At 48.2% G+C, this 16,375-nt stretch overlaps 2 protein-coding genes across 7 annotated transcripts in view; one reads left to right on the top strand and one right to left on the bottom strand.

Annotated features, from left to right (window-relative positions):
* LOC135895879 (ensconsin-like) overlaps window positions 1-16,375 on the top strand; it is a 438,594-nt gene that overhangs the window by 235,441 nt on the left and 186,778 nt on the right. The gene's annotated exons all lie outside the window — the stretch shown is intronic.
* LOC135895901 (uncharacterized) overlaps window positions 1-16,375 on the bottom strand; it is a 104,759-nt gene that overhangs the window by 34,999 nt on the left and 53,385 nt on the right. Inside the window, exons 2-3 of the mRNA XM_065424141.2 lie at window positions 8,059-8,295; window positions 2,521-2,560 (exon numbers count right to left, since the gene is read on the bottom strand). Coding sequence (XP_065280213.1) covers window positions 2,521-2,560; window positions 8,059-8,295 — 277 coding nt within the window. The remainder of the gene's footprint in view (window positions 1-2,520; window positions 2,561-8,058; window positions 8,296-16,375) is intronic.

Here is a 16,375-nt window from a genome sequence, read left to right as displayed (position 1 = left end):
GAGGCCAGCAGAGGTGAGGCAGGCCAGTATCTCACGCAAGCGAACAATGTGCGTCGGGAAATCTGGCGAAAACACCACGATATCATCAAGGTAGCACAGACAGGTTTCCCATTTGTAATTACGAAGGATGGTGTCCATCATACGCTCGAAAGTAGTGGGCGCGTTATAGAGCCCGAATGGCATTACGGTAAACTCGTACAAGCCATCGGCCATGATGAAAGCTGTCTTCTCACAGTCATCTTCTGCCATCAGCACTTGCCAATAGCCGGAGCGAAGATCCAAAGATAAGAAGTACTCCGCGCCTTGTAAGGAGTCGAGGGCGTCATCTATCTGAAGCAGCGGATGGACATCTTTACGGGTGATCTTGTTGAGTCGACAGTAGTCAACACAGAAGCGTATTGACCCGTCCTTCTTGCGTACTAATACTATAGGAGACGCCCAAAGACTGTGGGAAGGGCGAATGACGCCACGGTGCAGCATATCGTCGTCCTGCTCGTTAATGATCTGTCGCTCGGCTGCTCACGCGCGGTATGGTAGCTGGCGCAAAGGAGGATGGGAGCAGTGTAGACGCTGTGAGCGACGCTTGCCGTACGCCCCAGGGATGGTTGTTTACAAACAAACGACGAGTGAAAATTCTGAAGAAGCGCGAGGACTTGCTGGCGATATGGATGTGGCAGATCGGCGTCTACGACAGACTCAAGAATGTCTGACGATGACGACGACAATGATAATGATGACTTGCACAGCACCGGAGAAGTGAGGGAGTCGAGCTCAGAACAGGCCGTGTCATCGGAAGCATCGAGAATCTGAAGCGGATCAAGGGGCTGAACACGACCTAGTGATTTGCAGCGCAGTAAGTTCACAGGGTAGTGAGACGTGTTACACACGAGCTCAGAGGATAATCCAGATATAGTTGTGCGGCCAGCAAACGGGAGAGGTTGAGCCTTGCGACGTAGGAAATAGGCGACGGCGTAAAAAGTACTGTAGCGTTTTGCGCTGTAGAGCAAGAGATGGGCACAAGCACAGACATTTCGGGTGGTATGTCCGTATCGGTCACAACGGTGAGCTTGAAGGCTTTATTTTCAGAAGGATCAGACAGTGGGAAATCAGCAAGCGGGAAAAGTTCCACTTCAGCCCGGGCACAGTCGATAATGGCACGATGGTGAGACAAGAAGTTCCAGCAGAGAATGATGTCATGTGAACGTTAAGACAACACGAAAAATTCAGCAACATAGACAACGCCGTCAATGATCACCCTTGCAGTACATTGAGCAAGCGGGGCTACATGCTGCGCAGTCACGGTGCGTAGAAGCATGCCAGACAATGGCGTTGTGACCTTGTGGAGGTTACGACAAAGGTTTTCGTCGATAACAGAAAGTGCAGCACCAGTATCAATTAGTGCAACTGCGGCGGTTCCTTTGACCAAAAGGTCCTATAAATTGCGTGGCGACTGTGCAGGCCTTGTAGAAGTCGCGAAGCTTGCAGTTCGTGCCTGCGGAACTGCAGCAGCTAGTTTCCCTCGCTAGATGACTGGCGGCGACTAAGGGGGAAAGCGAGTGACGACACGGTGATGGCGACCGATGGGTGCCGACAGGACATCGTGGAGGCGGCAAGAACTCTCGGTTGGGAAGCATCGCATGGCCGGTAGTATCGTCGGTATAGCCATATCCAGGCGTTGCGACAGCAGCGTTAGCAGGTGGCATGCGACGATGGCAGGAGCGCGCGACATGGCCTGTGATACCGCAAGCAAACCATATGGGCCGGTTGTCACGTGTACACCAAGGGTTCTGAACTGGGCGTTGAGACGGAATTGAAGGCGACTCGGGAGGAGGTGCAGCTTTAAATCGCATTGGCGCAGGAAACGGGAACGTAGGCACCGCAGGTCACACGGTGACTTCGTAAAACTTGGGAAACCTTCTCAAGGTGTCTTCCAAACATCAAGCTCTATAAAACTCTAGATCAAAACTTTCAATCATAAATTCACCATGTTTCACATGCCAGTGAGTGAGTGAGTGAGTGAGTGAGTGAGTGAGTGAGTGAGTGAGTGAGTGAGTGAGTGAGTGAGTGAGTGAGTGAGTGAGTGAGTGAGTGAGTGAGTGAGTGAGTGAGTGAGTGAGTGAGTGAGTGAGTGAGTGAGGAAACATTATTGGAGGAACTCGTCGCGCACCCGGCTAGTCCCACGTCGGGACCGGCAGGTGTAGCCCACTGGCCCGGTCGCGGTCACGCTGTACAGGCAGGATTTGCTCTTCTAGACCGGGGCTACGCAAAAGCGAGTTCCACTCCTCCTTACTGAACATGCCCGCAGTACGGGAAGGTGTCGTAGCGATATACGTCGGGGTAAGCCTCGTGGAGAACGGACAAACACGGATATGTGCTAGTCTGTAGAAGTCTTAGCGAAACGGCTTGCGCCCTATTCAACTTGGGGTGAGGGTGTGGAAAGGCCCTTCTAGACATGTAAAAAAATTTAATAATCTCGTTGTGGCCAGCATACACACGATTAGTAAAGAGCAAATCTCTCACCTCATGGTCGCAGGGCGCGGGGGGTTCTTTCTGGTCAAGTCTGGTGACGGAAAAGGAACAAGATACAGACTCCGATCACCTTTTCATTCTTTCAACTCTATCAACAATAAACCGCAGTGATAACCCCCCCTCCCATACATACACACAAACAGACACACTCCTCAATGCATTAGGATATTTTATATAATCTGGAACATCTTACGTGATGGCTGTCTAACGTGCCATTGTACATTGTTACGCCATGGTGGCGCCGGCGTTGGTACATTTTTTGGTGTTTTGAAGTGTCGTGCAATTAACTGCTTTGTTAAAGAGAAACTAAAGAGAAAAATTATTTCACTTGTATCAGTAATTTGCCCCTCCATACAATACAAAAAAACCTCTTACCCCGAGGAGAGGATTTTTAAGCCAGTAAAATTCCCGTACCAGGTTGCTGTGAATTCCCAGATTTTCAAGGTGTATGATAGGGCGTAGGTATTTAGGATATGCGGGCTACATTGTGTTCTAAAAGACATAAGAATTGAACAATGCACGTTTAAGCCAGCAATGCGAAATGCATATGACGTCACATACGGGCACTGAGGCTGGAATTATGGCGGGATTAAAACATTGGCCGTCATATTTTTTTCTCTAATTAATGCGCTAACACGAAAATACGAAAACAGGAGTTTTTAGGGTTACGTTATCAGTTTCAACTAACTCATTGTTTTATTTTGTCTCGCTTTAAGGTTTGTCTACATTGCCTGTCTTGCAATGAACGAATTAATAAAATCGGCCCGTTTGCTAGCTCGTAACTGCTGTGTGCAGTAAGCAGAAAAAAAAAGAGAAAACAAGCAAACACTAGAACACAAGAATTCGACTGAGACACTTAAGGCTGTTTACGTCCGGGAATGAGAAAGCGCTAGTCCCTTTGGTGAAATGTTTCTACAGCGCAAGCCGTCACCTGAGTTCGAGCTGTGCCTCGGTAAGGCTAAATCAAAACGCCTAGCTTCTCAACGCGCTGACATGGCCGCGAGGAGTTCATAACTCGAAGGACCGCTCAGCGGGGTCAATTGGCCACTCATGCCTTTAATTTTCTACACTCATTTTATACACACATGACGGGGCGCCACCTCCTCCCCATTGGCTGTGCCGTCACGTGTCGAACGACGCATGCACTAGGCCACAGGTTTGGTTAGCCAGATGGCTGCGACGTCACGTGTGCAATGACACACGCACTAGGCACCCCTCCAGTCAACCAGAACCTTTGAGCTGCCGTGGCATACCGAGTGCATACCGAGTGCCTTTATTCAATGCTTGTGCTGCTCAATGTGGCAATAAAGGAAAAGAAAACCTGCCATGGCGTCGGGGCAGGTTGCTCGTCTCGCAGACCGGAGGCCCATGTTCGATTCTCCCCAGACCGAAATTTACGAAACTTTCTTTCCAAAGGCATTAATTTAAGTTGGTTACAGAAGCCTCCCTGGTAAATTTCACATGAATCCGATTATTTTTTGACGTGTTTTTACTATTCTCGCCATCGGCCATTTTCGGTACCATATTTCGGTCACGCCGATTACGACGGACGTTCGCGTAATGGGACATATAATGCTTTCAGTTAATAACTATTAGTGATTCCGTTCGCTGTATTACATGATTCAAACGTTATTTGTTGCATTTCCAGCGGTTAGGAATCTTTTGCTAGAATATTATCAGTTATGCGTCTCTATATACGTCTATATGCGTCTGCAGACCAGTGTCTGAATACTTACTCTTTAAAACCACAGCTCTTAGGCGCCCACACCTGCGTATCACGTCGGCGTCGCCCTCGGCGTAGGCGAATAAATGAGCTCACCGAGAGATGAAAGAGTGAACGAGGAGCGCAGTGGCGGATGAAAGATGTCTATAGCAAAGGGAACCACGAGGCGGAAAGCGGAGGAGGGTATGGCGACAGTGTGAGAAGGAAATTCACCGATGATTACGGTACTCCCCAAGGGAAAATTTGAGCACAGCTCTATACATGTCTTATTTTACAATATATTGGCTGTCATGGGCAATCAGCCTCGTGCGGCACATTGCAAAAGAAGCGAAGTGTGGCGCAACTGTCTCAGTAATCGGGAGATCGCGAGAGGCAGCGCATGGGTGACGCGTGGGTGGGATTCACAACGGCTGCCGCAAACACATCTCCGCACATGCAACTCATTGTTTCCACACATGGTATCAGTGGGCACGCTCTCCTCATGCCATCAATGAGCAGACGACGGCACGCTACTCTGCCGTCATCTCGCAGCAGTCGCCGCCACAGAGCTGGTCTTGCGTGGCACTACACTTTTCTTCTCATGCTTTCGTCATCCCCTCCTCCTCCGCTTTCCGCGCCATGGTACCACTGCACCATCCTTCCCCACTTTCCTCCTCGCTCTCTTCGCTACCGTCGTCTTTCATCCCCCGCTGCGCCCCGCGCTCGGTTTGATCCATCGCTGTGTTCGCTTGCTCGGTTACGTCGAGGGACGCCGAGGCACGCCAACGCCCAACGCAAGAACGGGCGCCTAGGAGCTGCGCTATAAAAGAGTAGTGCCGCGCAAGATGGCTAACGAAATTGACTATCGTAAACAATGTAACAATTTAATTCAAGCTACAAACTCGTATTTCACATTTAGCTACTCCCGATATGTTCTATTAGCGGCGAGAATTAGGAGTGGCGCCCTCTCGCGAGTGACGTCACGGCCAGGACGCCGCTCGCTCCGGCTCGCTCGGCTGCCGTGCGCGCTCGTTCCCTTCGTGTATGCTTGGGGTACGGGTGGCCAGAGCCGTACGTATTGAAGAATACGTCGGCTTCTTTCAGCTGCCATACCTTAACCACAGTTTCTTCTTCAAAAGCGTTTTAGTCGAGAAACTTTGCGGCTTGGATATCGCAAGCTAAGTAGCGTTAAAGGGGTCTACTAGGTTTTGCAATGCATATATGCGCCGTGTCTATCGGTAAATTTAAAAAAAGCATATCTGCAAATTCAACGCGCGAAGTTGTGTATGATGCTTCGCTAAACACTTAACATTCCTTTAGTATTTAGCTATGCGAGGCATTGCATTTTACGTGGAAGAAAAATTTGGTAATTGGCGTCAACATGTTATCCGATGTTAGAAAGACACTGCCCAGCGAAGCTGTCATCATGATTCCTATTACTCTGGTGTGCTGTTCTATTCAAATATGGCCATTCATTATTGCATAAAAAATAGTTAGGCGCGCATTTCTTATGAAAAAGTTGGCTGCTACTTTCATCCCCCTCTGAAACAGGCCTCCAAAAAAACGAATTTCTCATGGCTGCTAACACGACGGCGCGTCATGTAGAGTATTTACATAGTTAATTCACAAACACCATAGTACCAATCACCTGAGAGCAAAGTTTCGTTGTTAAGATCGAGAGCCACTCAATTGAAAGTGATGGAATGTTTCATAGTGGCCCTCAATAGCCTTTATCGACAATATGGCACACCCCTGATCACGTAACGGTAGTATACGACTGTCCGTATGGCGAGGCACGCTATGTTCGCGAAACCCATCAGTTCACTACAACTTCGAATTAAAACCATAAAGCATTTTTTTACAGCGCCAACTGGAATGGCTAAAGTATTCTCGAGCTACTACACCGCAGCTTAGATTGCCTACAAAAGGAAAATTCAAGCACCTTCTGTCTCACGATGTCTCGATCCAGCGTTATTTAATTATACAAACGAATAACAATTCGTTTCGTCGGCACATAAAAGAGAACCTTGCAGGATAAATTAAGTTTGCGCCAATCCAATCGCAAACATACATAAAGAAAGCACCACAAGCCTTGCATATACTTTAACTTGATTTCTGACCCTCCACCGGGGAATTTCGATACCTTCAATATGTCCCATACTACTAGTCATTGACGCTTCGACTTCTTTCTGGCTGCAGCTATGCGGTCCAGCAGGCATACTTCACTAAAAAAAATAGGCCGAGCAGCCTGTGTCAGTTCGCCAAACAGATTCGTCATGTATATTCCTCAAGCAACAAGCACCAGTAAATTTGTCAAGTGAGCTTGATTTGATTTGATTTATTAATTTTCATTTACACACAAACATGTACAGAGGTGTGGTAAATGGAGGTGGATGAGGGAAAAAAGCCGCACAGACGCGGCTTGAGGTAACCTCACCCCCTTAGGTACAATATGGCTGCATGGGGTAACACATCAAGCGCCATATAAATTACATTTATATAGTGGCCATAAAACATTGCAGTTATACAATATATGAAAGAACAGTGATATATTTCCACAATAACAACGCAAAACACACTGCGGCATTGAAATAAATAAATGATATACACTTGGTAACATAGACAAAAAAAGAGGAACATAACATACATTATTAATCATTAACAAACGCGCTATTAAGAGGTGAGTTGAACGTGTAGCACGGAAAAGGGAATATACATTGGTACATTCCTATTTGTACTCTGTAAATATCTGTAAGCCTTCATTAACTTTACTTCAAATTTCCGCCGCATAAAAAAAAAATAAGCACGTGAAGAACCGCCTAATGTCGACAAGCAGTTAAAGAAGCAAGTGAGGCGTGTAGAATCTAAGCTCCAGTATTAGTTAAGCCCCCGTGCTACTGCCGAGCGTTTCTGTGAGGAAATGCAAAAATTCCATATTATACCATGAACTATTGGTCGTGAGCAAACCTGTTTTAGCGGAATCAAATCAACGTAACTGCTGTAGAAGTCATATATAGCCAGCTTTGTGACATACTTGTTTCACCGTGGCAGGTATGGTATCATAACTGGATTCCTATAGGCTATGCTTTTGCGATTGTCTATCCGCGTATGAAAAACCCGCAATGGGCTGGTCTGCATCGCTTCGGCTGGCACTGTAGCGTTGCCTTCGAGAGCTGCATTGTTGTCTAAGAAATTAGCTCTTTGAATAAATGTTCGCAAAGGAAGACGTCGTAAAAATATATTTGAGACGACCACCATAAGTATACAAGCAGAGAGAACGAGGCTGAACAAACGAAAACACCGCAGAAAGCGCCCGGACAACGCCCGAACTGTAGCAGACGACAGGCGCGAGTCCGTGCCCTGACGTCACGCGAGCGGCGCTCGCAGCGCCGCTCGCGTTCTTTCTCGGGGCTAATAGCATACAGCCCAATGAACTGTGATCCGATTCTGAGGCGCAGGTATGGATTCGTAAACTTTATGGTTGAGTTTACTGAAGCTTGCCCGATTTGGGGGAATTTTAGTAATAACTATCGGGCAATGGATTACAGGTTTGGTTGCAAATGCAGTTAGAATTCAGCTTTGTGTAATAAATGCAGCAAATTTCATTCAAATGGCATAAGCATTTATACAATTACAAGCTTTGTGCGTCTCACGTGCATTTTAATAGGGCAATCGCAGGGAACCACGAGCAAGAGAATGGCAAGTTCACCGCCACCGGTGAAACACGTGGCCCGGGTTGACCTCCCCCCACCTTCACCACTTGAGTTCTTATTTACGAAGTTCATACGAAAAAAATATTGCAGCTATAGCACGCATTGCCCACTTACCTGCCTTCCTAAAGTAGTTCAGCAGTGCAATCGCATTCTCGGCACCAACAATCGCGGAAAGCTTGCCACCCTCTATCTTGTTGACGTCGGCTGCACTGGTGACGCCCGCTGATTCGATGTACACCAGCAGAGAATAGAGCACGTCTTCAGTGATGTCCGGGATGACGACCCGCACGTGACATATAAGGTCTTTAACAGGCCACGGTTTCGTCCCATTGTCAAGGTCATTAGCGGCAGCTGGAAAATAGCAGGTAGAATCAGATGTACCAGTTTATGATAATGAATAATATCAAAATCACTAGCTGCACTCAAGAATGCAAGCCAGAGGATACAAACAGTGGCATAGAATTTTTTCGTGGGAAGGTAGAGGACTAATATTCAGAAGTGGGAGTGAGGGTGGGGACAGCAAGGTATTGTCGGAAGCCGTTTCCGCGCCCGTAGGCGGCCGCTATAATTTTGTTATGATGATGATGGTGGTGAGAGGACTGCGGAAACAGCGTGGGCGGCTGCGGGCCACAATGCGCCCGTGGTTGTCAGCCCCCTGCGATGCCTGGTTCCGAACGTGCTGCAGCCGTCTTGTCGCCTCTGAATGCTGACAAGCGTATCTCCTTTATTGCAAGCACATTTCAAATGACGGTCATATCGCTCTGAGATAATGTAGTGAGAGCACCTTGCGGCGCCGTCTGCTACAACGGAGCTGAAGCGTCACCTGCTTCACTTCAATTACAGTTCATGTCCTTCAGTTAGCCAATGTTTTAAAGCGACAGCTTTAAGGGATCCGTCCCTAAGAAAGCACGGCATTGCTGGTGTTGACCGTGCGTTGAGCGTGAGCGAAAATTTTCTACCCATACCAGCGCGCCGTGCGCCGCGTTTCTACCAATCACGGAGCGGGGCGCGCCGCGGGCTCCGCTCGGTTCCTTGCAGCACCGCCAGATGGCGTTAGCTTCCGCGCATCCGCGTAAGTGTAAAGGTAGGAAGTATTACTCATATATGCCGTCGACCACTACATCATAAATATACTGGTTAGCAATGCAGGCGAATAAACTGCGAGCATGGCCAGAGAATAATGGAATATTGAGAGAACTTCAGAATGGCTTCAGAATTAGTAGGCGTCTGGACGATAACGCATATGCGCTTATTCAGTCTATTGAAATATCCAGAAAATAAAGGGGACGGCTATATGTGGCTTTTTAGACATTACCAGGACGTACGACAACGTACACCAACACATATTGTGGGATATACTGTAAGGGCAAAGCTTAGTCAACGACTGTACGGAGCTTTTGAGGGAGATTTACCTAGAAAATACAGTTTGCGTTGAACGGTAAGGGGTGAGGAGCGAGGAGAAACTTGATCTCAACAAGGGACTGAGACAGGAGTGGCATCTATCCCCACTGCTGTTTATTATGTACATGGTAAGGACGGAAAGGGCGCTAGAGAGAAGCTATGTCAGGTGTTATCTGTCAAAAGAGCAGGTGGGAACAATAGAAGAGAAGCAGCTTCCAGGTTTGTTTTATGCGGACGACCTTGTGTTGCTCGCTTACAAGCAAAGTGGTATGAAATATCTGGCTAATATCTGTGCACAGTAAAGTGAGAAGTTAGGATAGAAATTTAGCGTTCAAAATCAGGCGTTTGGTATTCAATGAAAACAGTGATTAGACAGTGTCAATACAAAACCAGGAGATACAGCTGATGAAAGGACATAAACATCTTGGTTTAAAAATAAGCGAAGACAGTAGATATACAGTTATGGAAACACGGGAAAAAATTCACCGACAATTACGATACTTCCTAATGCGAAATTTGTGTGAACCTTTTATAAGTTTTTTCATTTCGCAAAATATTGGCTGGCGCTGACTCATGTGGCACCTTGCAAACGGAGTGAAGTCTGGCGCGACTTCCTTGCTAATCTGGAGGTCGCAAAAGCCAGCGCGTGAGTGACGCGTGGGCGTGATTCATAGCAGCCGCCGCAGACAGACCTCCGCTCATGCAGAGCTTTGATTCCATGTGTCTAAGGCGCGCTACCATATTTGAGCCACCATCACCGCACTGCGGTTTTCTTCTCACACTTTCGCGATACCCTCGTCCTCTGCTTTACACCCCATGGTTCCGCTAGACCCTCCTCTCAGCTTTCCTCGTCGCGTCCTTCATCCCCTACTGCGCTCGGCCTTCACTTTCGTCCTTCGCTGTTCACACGGTTACGCCGAGGCACAACGCCGACGCTCGCCGAAGGAACGGGCACCTAAGGGCTGCGCGCTAAAAGAGTAAGAGCAAAGGGGAAGAGAAATGCGGCCATGATTAAGCTCATAGCGCTATGGGGATACTACAGGTATGAGCTGCTGCGGGGTATGTGGAAAGGTGTAATGGTTCCAGGACTTACACTTGGAAATGCGGTTGTTTGCTTGAAATCAGGGTTACAATCGGGACTCGATGGCAACCAAAGGTCAGTGGGACGCCTCGCATTGGGCGCTCAAGGGAACACTACAATTGGAGCTGTACAAGGGGTCACGGGCTGGACAAGTTTTGAAGTGAGGGAAGCTCAGAGTAAAATTTGTATTGAAGAACGACTCAGGAATATAGAAGAAACTAAATGGGTTGCGAGACTGTGCAGACATTTGTACAGGAAAAACTTTGACTCACAGTGGAGGAAAAGAACTAGGAAGCTTATCAGCAAGTATGCGACCGGTATATTTAAGTAGCATGGCAACAAAGAAGGTCAAACTCAAAGTCAGAGAGGTCGATATAATTTCATGAGTGGCGGCAGTTGAAAGGAAACCTGCTATGAGCAACTTCCTAAGAGAAAAAACAAAATTAGGAAAGCAACAACTTATGTTAACTCAAGAGGAAGCTCTTCACTTTTCGAAGTGAGAGCAGGATACCTTAGAACGCGCACTTTTAAAGTGAGGTACAACAAGTAAGAAGAAGCATGTTCTTGCTGCGGTAAAGATAGGGAAACGATAGAACAAATTTTATTAGAATATGAAGATATCTGCCCAGAGGCAGGTTTAGGCTCCGCTGGCGTTCTTGAAGCCATTGGGTTCAGTGACAGCAGGGGTAAATCAAACATATTACTGAGAGGGTATTGGAAATTTGGGTGCAGAAAAGCAGGAAGACGACAAACAACAGATATATACAAAAATATAAGTTCCCAATAGTGGTTCAGAAAGTTCCACGCTAGAAATTGTTCGGTTTTTTTTATATAGGAAAAATAATACATTTGGTAAAATACATTTTGTAAATACATTTGGTAAACATTTGGAAAAATAATAATAAGGGCAAGGTAGCGAGTTCCCCCCGCCCGTTTCAAAGGGGACGCTCATAGCATCGATCTATGTTTTCCATCCATCCGCGGTAGCTGCGGCGCCGGCCATGCGGGGCGAAAAATTCCGGAGGGCTCGCCTTCGTGCATATCTTTCACCGCAAGCGTTTCCCTTTGAAGATTACGGTTGCATTAGCTGCACTTACCTGAAAGCGTGAGAAGCAGTCCGGGACCCTTTAATGCTAGGGCGTTCTACTCTTAAAAGCGAAGCATAACCATCTCCAATGTTTTCCCCCCGTGATATCTCTTTAATTAGACACTGCTGTAAAGTGAAAACGACAACCAATACAGAAAAACTGCGTTCGCCGTGACGCGAGACTGACCTCTTCACACACGCCTGAGCGGCTTCGGAACGTCTGAAAAAAGGACTGTCACTGAATAAACGGGCGCAGTGTTCCCGTTCTTGTGTGAGCGTTATTATGCTCATGGCCGTCCGGCCGGATGCCATTCCCACCCGGTAGCAGTCATAACAGTTGAGTTATAACAGTGGCGATGAGCAACGAAGCAGCACCTTGATGACGGCGAACACTCCGGCCATGGCGCACCAAGTTCCACAGTTCGACAACGTCAAGGACAAGTGGCCGTCGTACTACATCAGAGTCGAATCGTACTTCGAGGGTAACAACATCATCGACGACGCCAAAAAAAGGGCGCTTCACAGCTCGGCACTGGGTTCAAAGCCTATCGACGTACTGAGTGGGCGTTGTGCCCTACAGAAGGTGAGCGAGCTAGCATACGCGGAAGCGGTTACCATTTTCGAAAAATTTTACGCACCCCCGCCAAATGAGATATCCGCAAGCTTCAAGATATTTACCCGCATTCAAAGGGAATAGGAATCACCTCAGCAGTTTATCGTGGAGCTTCGACGCCAGGCTGATAAATGCAACTTCGGGACCATGTTGAACCACCTGCTGCGAGATAGGATCGTGTGCGGAATTCGCAGCAGTGACGTGCAGAAGGCACTGCTTTCTCACCCGAAACTGACGTTGCAGGAGGCAGAAAACATCGTGCTTGCAGCAGAGGCTGCACGACAGGGTGCTCAGATTATGAAGCAGGCGGAACCGAAGGAAGAGCCCGAGCTTCACAGACTAGCGGGCGATAGAAGGCAGCAACAGGCAGGAAAAACCTGCTGTCAGGCGAGTGTATCGTCTAAAGACTGTAACCGGTGTGGAAGCCGCGAGCACGGTGAGGTGACTCGTGCCTTTAAACACGCCAAACGGTTCAACTATAGGAATAATGGGCACCTAGCTGCGGTGTGTCGATTTAAAGGAAAGCGACCGCAGCAGAGCTTGGCGCTGAGCAGCGGCTCAATGGAAAATGCCTCAGCCGAGCTCTCCGCACAGTTGTATACACTAAAGCCGCAACCAACCCCACACAACGGAATCGTCAGCCCGGTACGACACAATTTTTGCTGGGGTGGAGCCGATCACGTGATGGAAATTGACACCGGCTCACCCGTATGCGTGGTGTCCTGGGACGTTTACTGCCAACATTGCACAAGGTAGCCCTGCCTTGAAAAATCCAGCTTAAAGTTTGGTCCATTGCCTATAGCTGGGAAGCTAACGCTCCCACTTTCATACTGCGGCCCGACTGTTACGGCGTCACTGACCGTTGTTCGCGTGTCCGGACCGAGCTTGTGCGGCCGTGATTTCACTCAGGCACTGAACAACGAAGTTGCTGCGGTTTTGAGCGTGTCCAGCATTAAGGAGCAAGGGCTAAACTTGCAAGCGATCCTGTTTGAGTACGAGGACGTGTTTGCATCTGAACTGGGTCTGTTCAAGGTTCCGTCCGCTCATCTATACATGAAGAAGGATGCGGTCCCGAAGTTCTTCAAAGCGAGGCCACTTCCATATGCAATGCGAGAAAAAATTGCTGACGAGCTGGACAGGCTCCTTAAATCCGGAGTACTGTCCCCGGTGGCTCATTCAGAGTAAGCGACGCCGATAGTTCCGGTAATGAACAAAGACGGAACAGTTCGCTTGTGTGGCGATACAAGCTAACGGTATATGCCAGCTGTCTGACAGAGTAGTACCCACTCCCGCTAATCTATGACCTTTTTGCTGCACTGCACGAGGGTGAAGTTTACAGCACACTGGACCTTGGAGACGCCTACAAGCAGGGGATGAGCATTCAAAGAAGCTGACGGTCATTAACACACATCGGGAATTATTCTGCTTTAATCGCCTGCCATTTGGTGCGTCTTCTGCCCCAGCTATCTTTCAGCGAATAATGGACAACGTCCTGAACGGTTTGTCGGGAGTCCAGGCGTACTTGGATGACGTTCTGGTTGCCGAGAAGGGGAATGGCGGCGGAAAGAACCTCAACGCAGTTCTCCAGCGCTTTCGAGAGTACGGCGTCAAGCGAAGGAAGGACAAATGAACCTTCAGGATGTCTGAGGTTTCGTAACTTGGCCACAAGATCAGTACGGGAGGGCTGCAACCTCTGGAGATGAACATGGACGCTATCATGAATGCGCCAACACCCAAGAACGTGAGTGAACTGCGTTCCTACTTAGGTCTTCGGACGTATTATAGCAAGTTGCTTCCCAATATGGCAAGTCTGCTATCCCCGCTATACGATTTGCTAACGAAAGAACGTCGCTGGAATCGGCGCTGTCAACAACGGGAAGCGTTTCAGAAGTCAAAAAACGCTCTATGCAATGCAAAAATGCTTACGCACTTCTATCCCTCACTGCCGCTGCGCTTGGAGTGCGATGCGTCACCGAACGGAATCGGAGCGGTACTGTCCCATCGCATTGGCAATGTTGACAAGCCTATAAGTTTTCGCTCTCGAAGACTTACCAAAGCGGACAGGAATTATTCCCAACTGGAGCGTGAAGCGTTGGCCCTAGTGTTCGGGGTATCAAACTTTTGGGATTAGCTACTGGGAAGAACATTCACCTTGATCACAGATCACAAGCCGCTAGTGGGTCTATTTTGCGAAGATCGTCCCACGTCCATCATGGCTGCCGCAAGAATTCAGCGTCGATCCTTGCTATTGGGAGCATACCAGTACAAGACAGAGTAAAAACCTAGCTCGGACAACCAGAATGCAGACGCACTCAGTCGGCTCCCTCTAGAAACCACCGAGGACACATCAGAGGCACTACACGAGTACGTGCACTCGCTGCAGCAGCTGGATGACACGCTTCTTTCGTCGCAAGCAATGAGTCAGTTGACCTCGAAATATCAAGTACTTAGAAATGTCAATTCCTACGTGCTTCATGGTTGGCCAAAAGAGCGCAAAGCACCCGATCCGCGGTTGGACTCATACTTCGCACGAAAGAGTGAGATAACCGTTTGCGAAGGTCTCATTTACTGGGGTGACAGAGTCGTGATTCCCGACGCTGCTCGTAGTGACATGCTGCAATTCCTGCGCGAGACGCACCAGGGAATGTCTGCAATGAAGGCATTCGCCCGTACGGTCGTGTGGTGGCTCGGCATCGATGGAGCTATCGAACAAATCAGTAGGAATTGTACTACATGCATACAAGTAAGCGCAGTATCACCGGCAAAAGTACCAGTAAGCTGGCCACTAATGCACGAGAATTGGTCACGTGTACATTTCGATTATGCTGGTCCAGTGAATAACGCCATGATCCTAGTGGCTCCTAGTGGATCCTAATAGGAAGTAGATTCACATTCCATGTGGCTCGAAACAATTCGAGTTCATCATGCCACAGTGCAATCGACAGCTACACCCTTGCGTGAAATCTTCAGCAGACTGCGCATACCAAGAACCATTGCGACAGACAACGGAACTCAGTTCACGTCAGAGACTGTCACGAAGTTTCTGACAGGAAGTAACATAAAGCACTTTCGTACGGCACCATATCAACCCCAATTGAACGGGCTTGCTGAACGCACCGTGCTGACGCTGAAAGATGGCCTCAAGAAGGTTCTGTCAGGTGACTTGGCTTAGCGATTGGCTAAACTGCTATTTAGCTACCGTAGAACGCCCCCGAATGATGGACCATCACCGTCTCAACGACGTTTGGGATACTAGATCCGTTCCCGGTTGGACACGTGCCTTCCACCACCCGTAACCTTTCCTATCTGTACACAGACAGATCAAGGAAGCAATCTGAACCCGGGCACTCCTGTTTGGACTCGCAACTTTGGAGAGGGAGAAAGGTGGCTGCCAGCCACAGTAAAAGAAACAAGAGGATCCCGAATGATCACCGTTGAAACAGCAGAAGGTGAGCTTCAGCGTCACATGGATCAAATCTGTTAATACAGTCCTGTGCCGGCACAACCTTCGCAAGATCAACTAGCTGGTGTGCCGAAACTACCAGAAGAGGCCGAACCCGCTATGCTTCGTGTTTGTGTGTTTACAGAGGACTCTGACATGAAACCTATTACGAGGAGCATTTACTTCACATTGACAATGGACACACTCGGCCATATAATTAGCGGGGCAGTGCAGTGTACACAAGATAGAATCATTATATTTTATATCGCGTGAATGACACGCGCTTAATTACTTTCTCCCTCGCAGTCAATAGCGAATACACAATAATTTGCGCATCCATGTACGACATCGCTTAAGGGGCTACCAGCCCTGTTGGGAACGATTGAACATGCTTCTCGCGTAATTGAGTGTGAACATTTCCCAATTATAGCACTTTAAGCGCCCACACAGTGCCCGAAAAAAGGAAATGAAATTAGGTGAGGCATTGGACGCGTGCATATATCCCTGCTTCTGTGCACGCTAGTTGCATGCTGCTTTCTGTTTTCGCCGTCATGAGTAGTAGAATGCTGCTCATTCATGCGGATGATAAAAAAAGGTCACAAAAACCATCCAGTTCTTTGCAGTCTTACTTATTTGTCGGAACGGAGCAATCGCTGCGCAAGCTACGAAGTCGACGCGCGCAATTGAACTCTGTTTGCTTACCTTTCTTTCGTATCCAAAACGCAGTTCTTAGCTATGGGTTTGCCTGCGTGGGCTTTCCGTGAGGAAAGGGAACCGAAAAGCCCATAAATAAAGTCACCGAAAGGT

This window comes from Dermacentor albipictus, chromosome 4, assembly GCF_038994185.2.
Source record: "Dermacentor albipictus isolate Rhodes 1998 colony chromosome 4, USDA_Dalb.pri_finalv2, whole genome shotgun sequence".
In the NCBI taxonomy this organism is placed as follows: Eukaryota; Metazoa; Arthropoda; class Arachnida; order Ixodida; family Ixodidae; genus Dermacentor; species Dermacentor albipictus.
The sequence above is the reverse complement of the archived record's forward strand: the minus strand, read 5'-3'. Positions and strand labels throughout refer to the sequence as shown.